This window comes from Adiantum capillus-veneris, chromosome 7 (genome assembly GCF_014529385.1).
Source record: "Adiantum capillus-veneris isolate H3 chromosome 7, ASM1452938v2, whole genome shotgun sequence".
In the NCBI taxonomy this organism is placed as follows: domain Eukaryota; kingdom Viridiplantae; phylum Streptophyta; class Polypodiopsida; order Polypodiales; family Pteridaceae; genus Adiantum; species Adiantum capillus-veneris.
In genome coordinates, this window is record NC_140937.1 from 40,051,169 (window position 1) to 40,065,335 (window position 14,167).

Here is a 14,167-nt window from a genome sequence, read left to right on the forward strand (position 1 = left end):
CATCAAATGCAGGAAAGTTCTTGAACTTAACCAAGAACCGCCTTCGGACTTTACCTTTCTTCGCATTGTTATGTGCCAAAATCTGTTCAGGAACAACGATCTCCTCGTTTTCTTCCACTACGGTTGCTCATCAGGCTCCCCATCATCAGGCACATCACCCTTAACAGGTTTCAAGAGACTCACATGCAATGCATTGTGAATCCTCCAAGTATCTGGCAGTTTCAATCGGAAGGAGACATCATTTATCTTTTCAGTAATTTGGAAAGGTCCGTAGTATCGCATACTAAGCTTTGGAAAAAGCCTCTCCTTTCCCTTTTTCTTTCTTAGGCGTGCCTTCTCAAAACGTAAGAGCACCCAATCATCCTCCTTCAGTTTCAAGTCGCGACGATGGCGATCCGCTGCCTTTTTCTGTCGTTCTTGAGACTTCTGCAAAGTCTCGCGAACCTTGGCAAAAGCCGTATCCAAATCTCGCGAATATTCATCCGCTTCAAATATCTAATCTTTCGTGCTCAGGAAGGATGGAACCTTCGTAGCACTTTCAACAATCTCAAATAGCGTCTTCCCCGTCAAAGAGTGTATCTTGTTATTGTAGGCAAATTCCACCAAAGGTAAGTTCTTTTCCCATTGAGTCTTCTGATCCGAGATACAAGACTTCAATAAATCTAAAACCACTGAATTGGCAATCTCAGATTGCCGGTCAGTCTGCAAGTGGAACGATGACGAGAACTGCAACCGCGTGCCAATGTTCTCCAAATTGCCTTCCAAAACAAACTCATAAATCTGGGGTCTTTGTTGGAGACAATCGTCTCAGACGTGCCATGTAATCGGAAAATCATCGTGATCATTCTGTGTTCTCGGGAGATCAAAAATGAAATCCATTTCAATATTTTCCCAGGGGCGAGTGGGTATGGGTAAAGGCTGTAACAATTCCTGTGCCTTATGCCTGTCAAACTTGACCTTCTGGCATACTCTACACAACTCTTCCACATCCTTTTTGAGTCTCGGCCAATAGAAGTATCGATCTACCCCCTTCATGGTGGTAGCAATGCCGCGGTGACCCGTAAAAGGTGGACAGTGGCATTCAGTTATAACCTTTTCCCTCAATGGCTATGTAACGCACAACATAGTCTTTCTCATCAAGTAGCCTTCCCGAAGGGAGTATCCAGCTACTGTCTCCTCATCCCATATCCGTGTGAAAATATCTGCAAAATCTGTATCTGTGGCATAATGATCGATCATATCCTCGAAGCTCCTATGATGTATCGCGGAAATAGCCAGAAACAACGGCTTCCGAGACAAAACATCTGCCACCATATTCTTCTGTCCTTGCACATGGACAATCTGGAAGTGAAAGTGTGACAAGATGTTCGCCCACCGCATCTGCTTTCCCGAAAGCTGCTTCCGTGGCAAGAAGTAGCGCAAACTCTGATGGTCTCTAAAGACAGTAAAATCCGCTCCGAGTAGGTAATGCCGCCACTGAGTAAGAGCATGGATAACCACCAAAAGCTCTTTCTCATAAATCTATGCTGTCATCTCCGGCCTAGAGAACAATCGGCTCTCGTAAGCAATGACATGGCCTTCTTGCATCAAGACCGCACCCAGACTATGACCATAAGCATCACAAAATACTTCAAATGACTTCTGCAAGTCCGGCATAGTCAAATATGGTCCTGTAGTCAATTTCTCTTTCAATGTCTGAAAGGCAGTCACCTCTGTGGATCCCCACGAGAAAGGGACTCCTTTCTGTATCAAGATATGCAAAGGGGAAGCAACCTCTGCAAACTTTCGAATGAACCGTCTGTAGTACGAACACAGTCCCAAGAAGCTTTCAACTTCATGGACATTCTTCAAATCGGGCCAATCACAGATAGTGTCTATCTTGGCCGGATCCATTTGCACTCCTGTTGCCGAGACAAAGTGTCCCCAAAAAAAATGTATCTGTGAAGCATATGATCTCTGTGGTCTGCTTCATTCTTGGAGAAAACAATGATATCATCAAAGAAAGTGCCAACAAATAGCCTGTGCTCTTGAAAAATCCTGTCCATCATCCAGTTAAATGTCGGGGGAGCATTGGTTAAGCCAAAAGGCATCACCAAAAACTCAAATAACCCAAAAGTTGTCCGAAAGGCTGACTTGTAGACGTCTCCCGGCGTGATTCGGATCTGATGATATTCACTCTTCAAGTCAATCCTGCTAAAGCACGAGGATCCCTGTAACCTGTCGAGTATATCATCGATCCTAGGAATTGGAAATCTGTTCTTGATGGTGATTTCATTGAGAGCGCTATAATCGATACACATTCTCCAAGATCCGTCTTTCTTCAAATCCAACAACAGTGGAGAGCAATATGGTGAAGTACTATGCTGGACAAGACCCTTTTCCAAGAGGTCTTTCACTGGGTTCATAATCTTTTCATTCTGTACTCGGCTCACACGATAAGGTGGCCGGTTCGGTGGCGTGCTTCCAGGTATCAGATCAATGGTTTGATCTTCAGTCCCTCTGAAAAGCAATCAACATGAGTGTGGAGAAAAATCTTGGCGTTATTTTGATCAGGTCAAAACATATTCAACCTTTATCCATCGTTCAGTTCTCTCCCAAAAGAATGAGTAAGAAACTGAAGTTCATCAAGTACAATCTCTAAGCCCTTCATTTATCAAAGTCGCTTTCTCGGCCCGGTAGTCAACCACGGCGTAGTTCTTGTGGTACCAAGGGATCCTGAGTAGAACGTCACTCGCTTGCCCTGAACACTCCTGTCATTGCAAACGAAGTTTGCCAATGCTCGGTGTAATGGCAACATCCCATCGGGGTGCCAGTTGAACTACCTCTGCCCGTGGCGTCAATCTCGGGCGTAATTCCAAATCAAGCCGCCAATTCCAAGTGAAAAGAAGTTGGCCTTGGCTCCTTCAAAAGAGCATCCTGATCCTTCACTTTGCCCCAAAAGCGGCAAAGTTTGTACTTTCATTCATTAGATTCGGTGCAGGTCCCACGCCATGTGGTACCAATTCTTCTTTTCTATCTGCCTTTTCTGCCACGTTCCTCAGCTGCTCTCGAACTCTCAGGCCTGTCGTCGTCTTTATCATTCTGTTCTTTCTGTGCCTTTTTAGGGCACTTCGCGGAGATATGTCCATGTTCCCCGCATCCAAAGCACTTCCCCTCTCTGATGAAGCGAGCTCTCTCCTCAGGAGTAAGCTTGGGTCGTGCATCCTTTTTCTCTGGGTTGCTCTTTTTCTTTCTACTTTCATTCCCAGAAGTCCGTTCGGCTCGTTGTGTCATGGCCTCATCGGTGGGGTAGGTCAGACTGCCAGAGTGAATGGCAAAGCCCCGCTTCGCATGACTCATCAACTCCTGAATAGAAGCTGACTTCTGTTCCAAGCAGTGATCTCGGATCTCTGTAGGTAGACCCAAGGTAAACCACTCAATCTGTTCTCTGAACGAGATCTTCTTGAATGAAGAGGCGGGTAGAAAAGAGCTCCAGAATCTTTCACAGTAAGCATTGATTTGTATCTTTCTTGGTCATACAAAGATGGTTCCAAGCAGCTCGTATATCTTGTTCATATTCTAGCGTCAACCAAGAAGAAATAAAAAGCTTCTTAAATTTCAGCCATTTAACTGGCACAGTCTTGTTTAAAAGAAGCGTGGACCACCAAGTACGAGCATTCCCCTTAAAGTAAGAGGCAGCTCTCCGAATCTTGGAGTGCTCTGAATAGCGTCCTCCCGCGAAAGCGATGTCAAACTGCTGTATAAAAGAGAAAGCCTTCGAAGCATCTGAGTATCCTGAAAAAGTATCAAATTTGATCGAGTGGCCACCTTCCTTAAACTCTCAAACTTTCTTGCTTTTATCTGCGAGAAAGTCATACTGGTTGGCTTTGTAAAAATTCTTCTTGCTCGCATAGAAGTTATCATCAGAATTTGAGCTGTCTGTAGACGAGTCCTCAGTAGAACTGTCAGTCTCTGGGCGAGATTTAGCCTTCTTTTCCTTTTTCTTGCCCTTTCCGAAGCTTTGTTTCTTGCTTTGCTTTTTACCTTTTCTGTCTTCTTCGCTCGAATCTGAAGAGCTAGAAGAGTTGTCAGAAGAAGAAGAAGAAGAACTAGGTACTCCTTCAAATCGAACACGCTTCTTTTGTTTCTTTGCCTTATCAAAAGTTGACTGACGACCCAAATATCCCGGGAAGTCAGTGCCTTTTTGCTGTGCTTTTTGGCTTTCTTTTGCGCGTCAAAAGGCTGAGCAATCCATGCATCAACCACCTCTTGTAATTCCTTCTTTGAATACTGTTTGTGATCAGAAGGTTTCTTGAGAGCAGGTTTCAGTGGTGGTGTAGTGGTTTTCTGCCACTGTTCATGCACTTCCTGAAAAGAAGTCTCGCTCATATATTTTTCCAATTTCGGATCCTTCGCAAAACTGAGCATCATCTTTGTTGCATCGCCGATCAATTGACGACGCTTCATCTCTCTTTGCTTCGCTTGAGTAGGCCGAGGTGGGCCATACTCTCTGTCTGAATCTTCGTTGTGATCCCTGCCCGCATCTCCAGATGCAGAGGGAGTCGACTGATCCTTGCGTGAAGCCATAGGTGCCGCGGGAAAAAGAATTGGGGATCGGATTTTCCATAGAAGAGAAATCGGCAGTGCTCTGATACCTTTGTAACAGACTTGGACACTCCAAGTCAAGAATCAACCGCGACAACACCAAATAACCACTTCAAAACAATTCACAGATCACAAAAGATTTGCACTGGCCCGGCGGAGTTCTGTTCCTAGAGATATTGGCCCCAAAGATTGGCGCCCCTTTCGGTATTTCTTTTTATATTAATCAGTTCAAAGTACAAGAGAGTGGGTCGGGATTCACTCTCAGACTCTGCGTCCAGATGCTCTGAGAAGTGAGGCCCTCACCACTAATTTAAAGGTTACAAGGGATGCCCAAAAGCAGAGCCCCAAAAGCTTCAAATCAAAAGCAATTGCTCTCTCTCTCTCACAGAGTCTCAAAACTTGAAAGCAAAAGCATTCTCTCTCTCTTTCTCATTGCGTAGAGAAAAAGCAAAATTTGTGTCGCTCATCATTTTTTTTTTTCTAGCTTCCGCGATTTCTGAAAATTAGGGTTTCTGGCAGAAATTAGGTTTTGCAAGAATTTTATGGTTTCTGGCAGAAATTAGGGTTTTTGCTGTCCGTAGCCACGTCATCACTTTGTGACACTATGATCCGGTAGATGCAGAGCACCGCCATCATGGTGCAGGCATACGAGAGGAGCAGATCCATGTTTGTCATGGGGCAGCCACACCATAGGGCAGCCCCGATCCGGTTCCTTCTCCCTTCAGATAGCCTTCTTGCTAGGAGGAGATCCTACCAGAGCCTCGGTTCCACAGGAGGCTAGGGCAGTCCATGACGAGACCGTGCCAGTCGTCTCGTGTGCAGGAGCAGTTGGCAGTGTCAATAGTAGTCGTAGTTGTGTGTGTCCTCGGTCTACCCATTGGCATGTCAGTTTTATGCCGGACCACCCTTGGTCACTTGTATGTTATTGGCATGGAGAGCCTTTCCCAAATCTCTCTCTCTCTCTCTCTCAACATGAACATGACTCTAGAAGAAGAGCAGCGAAGGAAAACTAGAGCCTTGCATATAAGAGTAACTGGTCTAAAAGACCGAGATGATGTGGAAGGGGAAGTCGAAGAACTTCTCCGCATGATGGGTAGTGAGGCTACTCATGCAAAGGCATGGAGGGTAGGGAAGAAGACACAAGGCAATGGGGAGACTTCAAAAGGGAGAGCTTTAATCATGCGTTTCCCATCCATGGAGGCAAAGAAGGACTTCTTGAAGAAGCGCCCTACACTAAAGAAAACGGGCATATTCCTTGGAGATGACCTCACTCTCACATAGCTTGCACATATGAGAGAGGTAATGCCGGAGATTCAAGCAGCAATGGAAGGGAAAGACGGCCTTCTACAGAGATGGCCGGGTGGTGATTGTAGAGCGGCGCTCCACATGACGGTGCGAGACCTATGGGACCACACTCAAAGTTGTCACTTGGAATTGTAATGGATCTATGCGCCTTGATGTGGGTGCTTTTGAGGTTAGTTTTACGGGAAGAGACATCGTCTTCTACTCTGTGACACATCAGGCCCCTGGGCAATCTATGCCGCACATTAGTGGATATAGATGGGAGACAGCTTGTAGGGAGGAGACACGATCAGAGCACAGAGGGCGGGGCTCAGGAGGAGTGGTAGCGTTATTCAGGGAGGAGTTGCAGCCATTGATACATATAGCCCGCAGGGATGAGCAAGCTAGGTACGTGGGTGAGATTGAGAGCAGAGACAGGTAGATATCTTTACATTGCTATTTGCTACTTTCCCCCGAGTACGTCAGTTTATGTACCACCTAGAGGACAGTCCCCCTTTTCTATTTTGAATGATCACATATGGGAGTTCTCTAGAGATGGTGGCACCATCATTCTAGGGGATTTCAATGCTAGGATTGCCCATCATCAAACAATATTTTATGATATTTCAGAGGAGATGCTGAGAGAAATGGATGTTGCAGAGACGGGCCTATCCAGACTATTACAGGATGGAGAACACAATGAGTATGGACGACACTTGATAGACATGGGGACTGCACATGGATTGGCCATCTTGAATGGCCTACAACGATTTCCCGCTGCGGGGGATTTTAGATGCTTTTCACACAGACATGGAGCCAGCACAGTGGATTATGTCATGGCACAGCCGAGCCTCATCTCTAGTATCTAGGATCTCACGGTTGGACCCAGACCTGTTGGTGTGGCATTGGACCATGCTCTTGTGTCGTTGACCATCTCTTTTCAGTTTAGTGTAGCACATAGGCTACGGGCAACAACCCCTACTCGCTACACCTTCACGCGGGAGACGGACTTTGTATACATAGATGGGATCTACAGACGCCTGTGCACAAAGGAGCCAGGGCGATCTCTGAAGGAGCTTACTACTATACTGACACCGACACTACATGATGCAGCAGCAGAGGCATACCCACATACCCGGCCTAAGCAGAGACACTGTTTGGGGAGCATGCCCTAGAACAGTTGGTATGATGAGGAATGCCGGGACACTAGAGCTAGACTTCAGAGGGAGGTGCTTTTGGGGGACATCACTCACAGATAGTCACAGATTGACTTCCGACGCCTAGTGCGGCGGAAGAAGAGGGCATTTTTGGCTCGCCTAGAGCAGGATCTATACCAACTATTCTTGAGCCAGGACTCACGTGAGGCATGGTGGCTCTTTCATGAGCACTCCCCCCCCCCCCTGCCATCACTTCTACAGAGGCCTAGGGCCAGTATGCATCATCTCTGTACACAGTTCCTGAGCAGCCCCCCCTTCCCGACCCCCCCCATCCATGCCCACACACGTGTCTTTTTCACCGCTGAGATGGTGAGGAAAGCCATTGACATGATGAGGACTGGGAGAGCATATGATCATGATGGCTTAGTGGCTGAGCATTTCACACATGCCAGAGATTTCACACAGTTTTATGCCGGACCACCCTTGGTCACTTGTATGTTATTAGCATGGAGAGCCTTTCCCAAATCTCTCTCTCTCTCTCTCTCTCTCTCTCTCTCTCTCTCTCATACAGACTAATCTATATCTTTGAGTAGGGCTGATGGGCTTGTAGAAACCTTGGAAGAAGCTTGTGCACATGGGCTCGATGGGCCACATGGACATGGTACTATGACCTAGAGCGAATCTGTAGTCTAGGTAATCTAGGGGATTGTATACTGGAAGCCTTGTGAGCCTGTTTGAAAGACTAGCATGTCCGGATAGATCCCTAATTGGAACCCTTACATAACCTTCTTGCACAAAAAGGTTGTACAAGGTGTAGTCGGGCAACCGGCGTGAGAGATGCATACGGTCGAGATATAGGTCATCGAAGTCATGGATGCATGTGTACTTTCTTAAAGATCATACCCTTATCTATGATATGTTTTGTTTTATCTTTAACATGTGAAGGTACTTAAGCTGTCTTTTTTTCTTACCCCTTTTTTGTATTAGCACAGAGAATCCAAATAGATTTACGCTTAAGCAATTGCCATTTTTTTTTGTTTGATGATATACTCCTTTTGTGTCACTACTAGGTGCATTGGAAGATGCAAAGATACAGTCCAAGTTTATTGAAGAGGTCTACATGGGGAATGTTCTAAGTGGAGGACTGGGACAAGCACCTGCACGGCAAGCTGCATTGGTTTGTATAAGAATTGGCTACATTTTTTATTGGTGTTTATCTTTTCTTATCAATGTTCATCTTTTTGGCATTGTGCATGCTTGTATAAAATGTATAATATGACTACATATACTTCAATGTTTATAGAAATACATTATGCATTAGCATGGTCTATTTGTTTGTATATAGGGACTTCATCAATATGGACCCCAGCCCCCCCCCACGCCCAAAAAATAAGAAAAGAAAACACAAACATACACACACCCCTGCCTTCCCTTCTGCCCTCTCTTTTTGCGCCTCCCTTTTCAGTCTGCTCAATCTCCAGCTTTTGGTGTGTTGGCTTCTCATATCCCTAAGGACTTACTTTTTTGTGTATTTGTTTGGTAGGAGTTCTAGATCTCTACAGTAGTATACATGTGGAGCTGTAGCAGGCTACAGTGTCAATTTCACAGGACACACAATTAGTACCGTTGGTTTGGTCTGGTTCACACTGGACGGATTCTCTGGGCTGGGCAGCGACACACGTGGCAGGGATATGACGGTGGTTCTAGTGGACATTGTGGCCAGGTCACCACCACCACCACTCAGTCACGAGATAGACTTAGATGGCTGACATTTATGAGCCGTTGGTGGCTCTTTATGGTGGGACATGAGTAGTAGCTGTTGGGTCATAGAGATCATCTTCTTCTTATATGGTCTAGCGTCGTCGTTTTGAGTAGCGAGTCTATACACACAGCACGTCAGCACCATCCCTGCACATCTGAGCCTCGACACCCCATTGTACCTGTGAGTCTTGGGTTGGAGCTGAGTGCGCTGCCACACCAGAGTTTGTATCGGTTCTTTGAGATAGTCGAGTCATATGTTCTGGCCTGCTGTTGTGCCTCTGTGTGATCAGTTGTTATCTAATGTTCCTATGTTTTCAGTTTGTTTTGAGTGAGATTGTCGCACACATTTCATGGAGGAGCACCCATTGTAGAGAGCACAACACGTTATCCGTGCTACAAGTGCTCTCATTTTTGGCACGCCCGATGGGACCTCAACTGAAGTCTCACTCTCTATTGAGGTACAAATCGAGGAGCTAGCTGGTTTTTACCTAGCTTCGCCTACTTTGCCTTGCATTGTGCAGCCTGTTGGTCTGGTCCTCTCTCGCCCTGGTCCAACCAGCTCTCGTCCTGGTCTAGGGCTTCCTTGTCCTTGGTCTAGTCCTTCCTCGTCCCTGGTCTAGTCCCTCCTCGTCCCTGGTCCAGCCAGGTGGTCTAGCCACTCGCCTTGGTCTAGTATAGTCTAGACCCGTGTTCAGCCAGTTAAAGGTCTTCTTGCCCAAAGCTTGGTTGGGTTTGTGGTCACTGCATGACACATACAAGGGGTTCATTAGAGCGTCAAAGCGCACTACTGAGTCCTCTGAAGCACTACAACAGAAGACGTCAACCCTTGGTACCAAGTAGAAGTCCACCAACCTCATCACCCATACCTCCACATACGGCTCCATCCGGTTCTACATCTTCCGGGTCACCTTCCCCAATAAAGCTCTCTCCCATTTTGTTACAGCAAGCTATTGAGCAACGGGCTCCTGAGCAAGCGGCCATGGAGGCGTTGACCAGTGTTTTGGCCAAGGTAAACATCAAGTTTCCTACCTTCAAGGGACTCTCTTCAGAAGATGCAGACGACCATGCAAGGAGGTTTGTATCTCTCTGTAGAGGTTGTGGTCTTAATAGAGAAGATGCTTATTTGGTACTCTTTCCATCTACCTTGGATGGCTTAGCAAACAAATGGTACACTCAGTTTGCAGAGAACCATTTTGCAACTTGGGCAGCTCTAAGACAACAATTCTGTGCAGCATTCAGGCCTGGTGACTACCAGAAAAAGGTTTTGGATGAGTTGGCCAACATGGTGCTCCAGCCAGAGGAGACTTTTGTAGAACTCATGACTAAAACCAAGTCTCTGGTTGCCAAGCTTCCCCAACAACCTGGTGAATTTATGGTTAAGAAGTGGGTGGAGAAGGCTCTTCCCAAACTTCTCAGCAAACACTCCGAGAGAGTCTCCGACCCAACGCCACTCTGGAAGAGTTTGTCGTGGCTGCTACTAGGATAGAGGGAGCTAGGAAGCTGTTCACCAGCTCTCCTCAAGTAGAGACCCCTTCAGTGTTTTTGGAAAGTCCTTCTGATCCTTTTAACTTCTTTACGCAGGGAATTGGAAGCCCTAAAGTTACAACGAGCTCTTCAAGAGGAGAGGTCCTTCTCTCTTAGACAGGAGAAGCCTCCACATCACGAGGCATTGGAATAGATCAACCGCGAGCTAGAAGAGCTCAAGTCTCAGCAGGAGACTAAGGCTGTGGTTTGGTGTAGCTCATGCCGCTCTCCAGGGCACCCTCCACAGGAATGCCCCCTTCGGGTTTACTGCCACCTGTAGTAGGCTACAATGTCACTTTCACAGGACACAATTAGTACAGTTGGTCTGGTCTGGTTCACACTGGACGGACTCTCTGGGCTGGGCAGCGACACACGTGGCAGGGATACGACGTTGGTTCTAGTGGACATCGTGGTCAGGTCATCACCACTACTCCGTCTGGAGATAGACTTAGATGGCTGACATTTATGAGCCGTTGATGGCTCTTTATGGTGGGACATGAGTAGTAGCTGTTGGGTCATAGAGATCATGTTCTTCTTATATGGTCCAGCGTTGTCGTTTTGAGTAGCGAGTCTATACACAGCACGTCTGCACCATCCCTGCACATATGAGCCTCGACACCCCATTGTACCTGTGAGTCCTGGGCTGGAGCTGAGTGTGCTGCCACGCCAGAGTCTATCGGTTCTTTGAGATAGTCGAGTCATATGTTCTGGTCTGCTGTTGTGTCTGTGTGTGGTCAGTTGTTATCTATTGTTCCTATATTTTCAATCTGTTTTGAGTGAGATTGTCGCGCACATTGCACTGAGGAGCACCCACTGTAGAGAGCACGATACATTATCCGCACTACAGGAGCACAAGCTTAGGAGCCCACATCTTAGACTCCTCTAAAGTTGTACAACGTCCTCTCTCTATAGCATTAAGAAATACCTTTAGGGACACTGAAATTGGCAGCTCAGGGCCAGATGTCTATTTGTCTTTCTTTTCTCCTCTACTTCCACTCATATGAACTTGGTGTTTTTTTGGAAAAAATTTATTCCAATTTGGAGCGTATCGTCTTTTGCCTCTTTTGTTGCTTCTGTTCAACTTACCACTCTTGCCGTCCCTGTGCCCTCGTGCAGCAGCCTTCCAGTTTCACCTCACACAAATTTTGTTTAGTAGACCCCCTTGCTATCACCTCACCCATCTTAGTGGTGTAATAGTAGCCCGCGTCTCGTGCTCCTTCATGCGATCACTAACCGTTCCTGTCGTGTTCACAAGTTTTCTCTGGGAAGCTGTGTCATGCCTAGTTTGATTGGTGTTAATTGGTTGATCGGGACTTTTCTCAGATGATAAAAAAATTCGGCTATCAGAAAAATATACAACAATGCCTTCTACATACACTTGTACAGACTTGTTGTACATACAACTTCATCTGACTTGTTTTGGTGGTATCTGTGACACTGAGTAGAGCTGCCAACTGGGAATGTCACTTTGGGAGAGTTAACTAGAATGTAGAGGTTATTCGAAAAAACAAATCACTCATTTTCGAGTGGAAAATAGAGAGTAGCTGAATAATGGACCTCTAAATAATCTAAAGCCTGAATCTTATGTATCACTTGTTATTTGATCAATATGTGCATTTTATACCATCAATTTAGATGCATCAGTATACATGATATGCAAAAGAAGAATACATATGTAGCTTTACTTGTGTGAGTTTGACTTAATTTTATTCAGTACTACTGAGAAAACGAGTATTGAATTGCAATTTATGGTTACCATGAAACGTGTTTTGTTAGACCTGGAGGGTGAAACATTTTCATGCTTGCATTGAAACATTTTGCTCAATCAAGTGAAGCTAATTGTCACGTGCACAATTAACCCTATGTGCATGTGGACAAGCTACTTCAGGTCTAGGGTTCATGTCATCTTAGGAAGTGTTTTGGCACCTTTGTGAGCTTGTGCGCAGGCCGTGCATGTCCAGGTACTTAGAGTAGTTGCATATCCTCTGGTTGCACACAACATGATCATTAGAATTAGAGTCAGTAGCCATCATGAGCATTTTATAGTGCACAGAATCCATTTTCCCTAATTTAGCCATTTTTCACTTATTATTAGTTGGGAAACTGGGTAGGGCAAAGTTGGTAAGTTAATATATAAGAAACCTAGCGCTAGCACTTTCTGGCAGAAGAGGCAGCAGGAGTCCACCAACTCACAGACACCTTCTCAACAAGACCGGCAAGAGGCCTAGCGTTTCCAGCCAACAGCAGATCAAGACCAGCGTTTTGGCTCAAGACTAGCCTAGCGTTTTTCAGCAGATCAGCCCTAGCATTTTGCAGTTTGCAGATCAGCCCTGGCGTTAGCAGATCACAGAATCAGCCTGGCGCTTTTGCAACAGATCAGGCCTAGCATTTTTGCATCTTGCAGATACCTAGCGTCTTGCAGATTTCCGGCGACAGATCAGCACATAGCATCAGCGTTTTCAGTTTTCAGCACTTCGACACCGCAAATCAAGTCGCAAACCTTGCAGATCTCACTTGCCGCAACAGATCCTCGTCGCACGGTCAAATCAGCCAGCGTTTGCAGTTTCAGCCGCTATTCGCAGATTTCAGCATCTGCGTTTTCAGCGCATCGTCGTTGCGCCGTCGTCATTGCCGTCGTCACCGACATAGAGTCAGAATTCAACAGATAGAAGATTTGCAGATTTTAGCCCCTAGCGTTTTCAAATTTCAGCCCGTCTCGTCGTCGACATCATAGGCAAGTCCATTGCATCTAGATGATTGTACCTGATTTGTGCAATCAATAGCATAGACCTCTCTCGCCATAGAGAGTGTGGGGTCCTTGGAGTAGGGTTTGACAACATTTTGGTGTCGTATTCTTCTCTCTCTATCTCGCAGTCTCAACACCTTCATTCACACTTTGTTTGTGATCATTTGCACTCTCTCACTAAAGGAACGGAAGGCTCTCCCTTCCGTAAGTAAAAGGAACCCTTGAGCACAGTTTGGAGCACTCATCTTGAGCAAAGTTCAACATTCACTTCCGCTGCACCTTACATTGGTAACAGAGCTTTGGCAATGTTCTGTATCACTCAAGGAAAGAACCATAAGAAATTTTTTCGCTTGTTGCGGTCGCACGTAACCCAGGTGCACTTGGGCCTGTCGATTCCTAATCGTGTTTTTGAAGAGTGATAGGAAACCCAAGAAAGAAGGGCTTGTGCGGCCTCCCCTCGTTCCTCTTTTCACTCATTGAGAATGAACCGTGCACTTAGCGGCTGGCCAATCGACGTGAGGTGGGAAAAAGAAACCTTGGTGTGAGCGCAAGGCCGCCAAGGGGTGCGCTTGCAGGAAAGAGTAGAGCGCAGGTAAGAGAAGATCCTTCTCTAACACAGATTGCAAGCTAAAGAAAGACTTCAAGAACCTCAAGAACTCAAGAACCCAAGAACCCAGGTTCCGTGGACTTAAGTACCAAGAGCTCAGTGTATGGTCATCACCCGTAGCAGAATGGATACTTTGCGTGAAGGTGATGAACATGGAGGTGGCGAAGAAGAATTTTCCCCACCACGAGGTTTTTCCGACCGTCCCTCCTCCCCATCTACGCCAAGGGTTGCACCAAATCCTATCGAGGCTTTGGTCAAGACGATGATGGACATGATGTTACAGCAAGAAGTGCAACACGCCACCTTAAGAGTGTGAGTGCGAAGAAAGAAAAGCAGCCTTGGATTGCGAGCGTGAGCAAGCGCTTGGCGGCCGAGGAAAGAAAGGAAACCTTGGATCGCGAGCATGAGCAAGCGCGCTTGGCGGGAGAGGAAAGCAAAGCAGAATTGGATCACGAGCGCAAAGAAAGAAAGGCAAAATTGGATCGAGCGCAAAGAAAGAAAGGCAGA

At 46.3% G+C, this 14,167-nt stretch overlaps 1 protein-coding gene across 1 annotated transcript in view; it reads left to right on the plus strand.

Annotated features, from left to right (window-relative positions):
- The window catches only part of LOC147453721 (acetyl-CoA acetyltransferase 2-like), a 154,202-nt gene that overhangs the window by 14,989 nt on the left and 125,046 nt on the right, over window positions 1-14,167 (plus strand). The window contains exon 5 of the mRNA XM_086516962.1: window positions 8,093-8,199. Coding sequence (XP_086373088.1) covers window positions 8,093-8,199 — 107 coding nt within the window. The remainder of the gene's footprint in view (window positions 1-8,092; window positions 8,200-14,167) is intronic.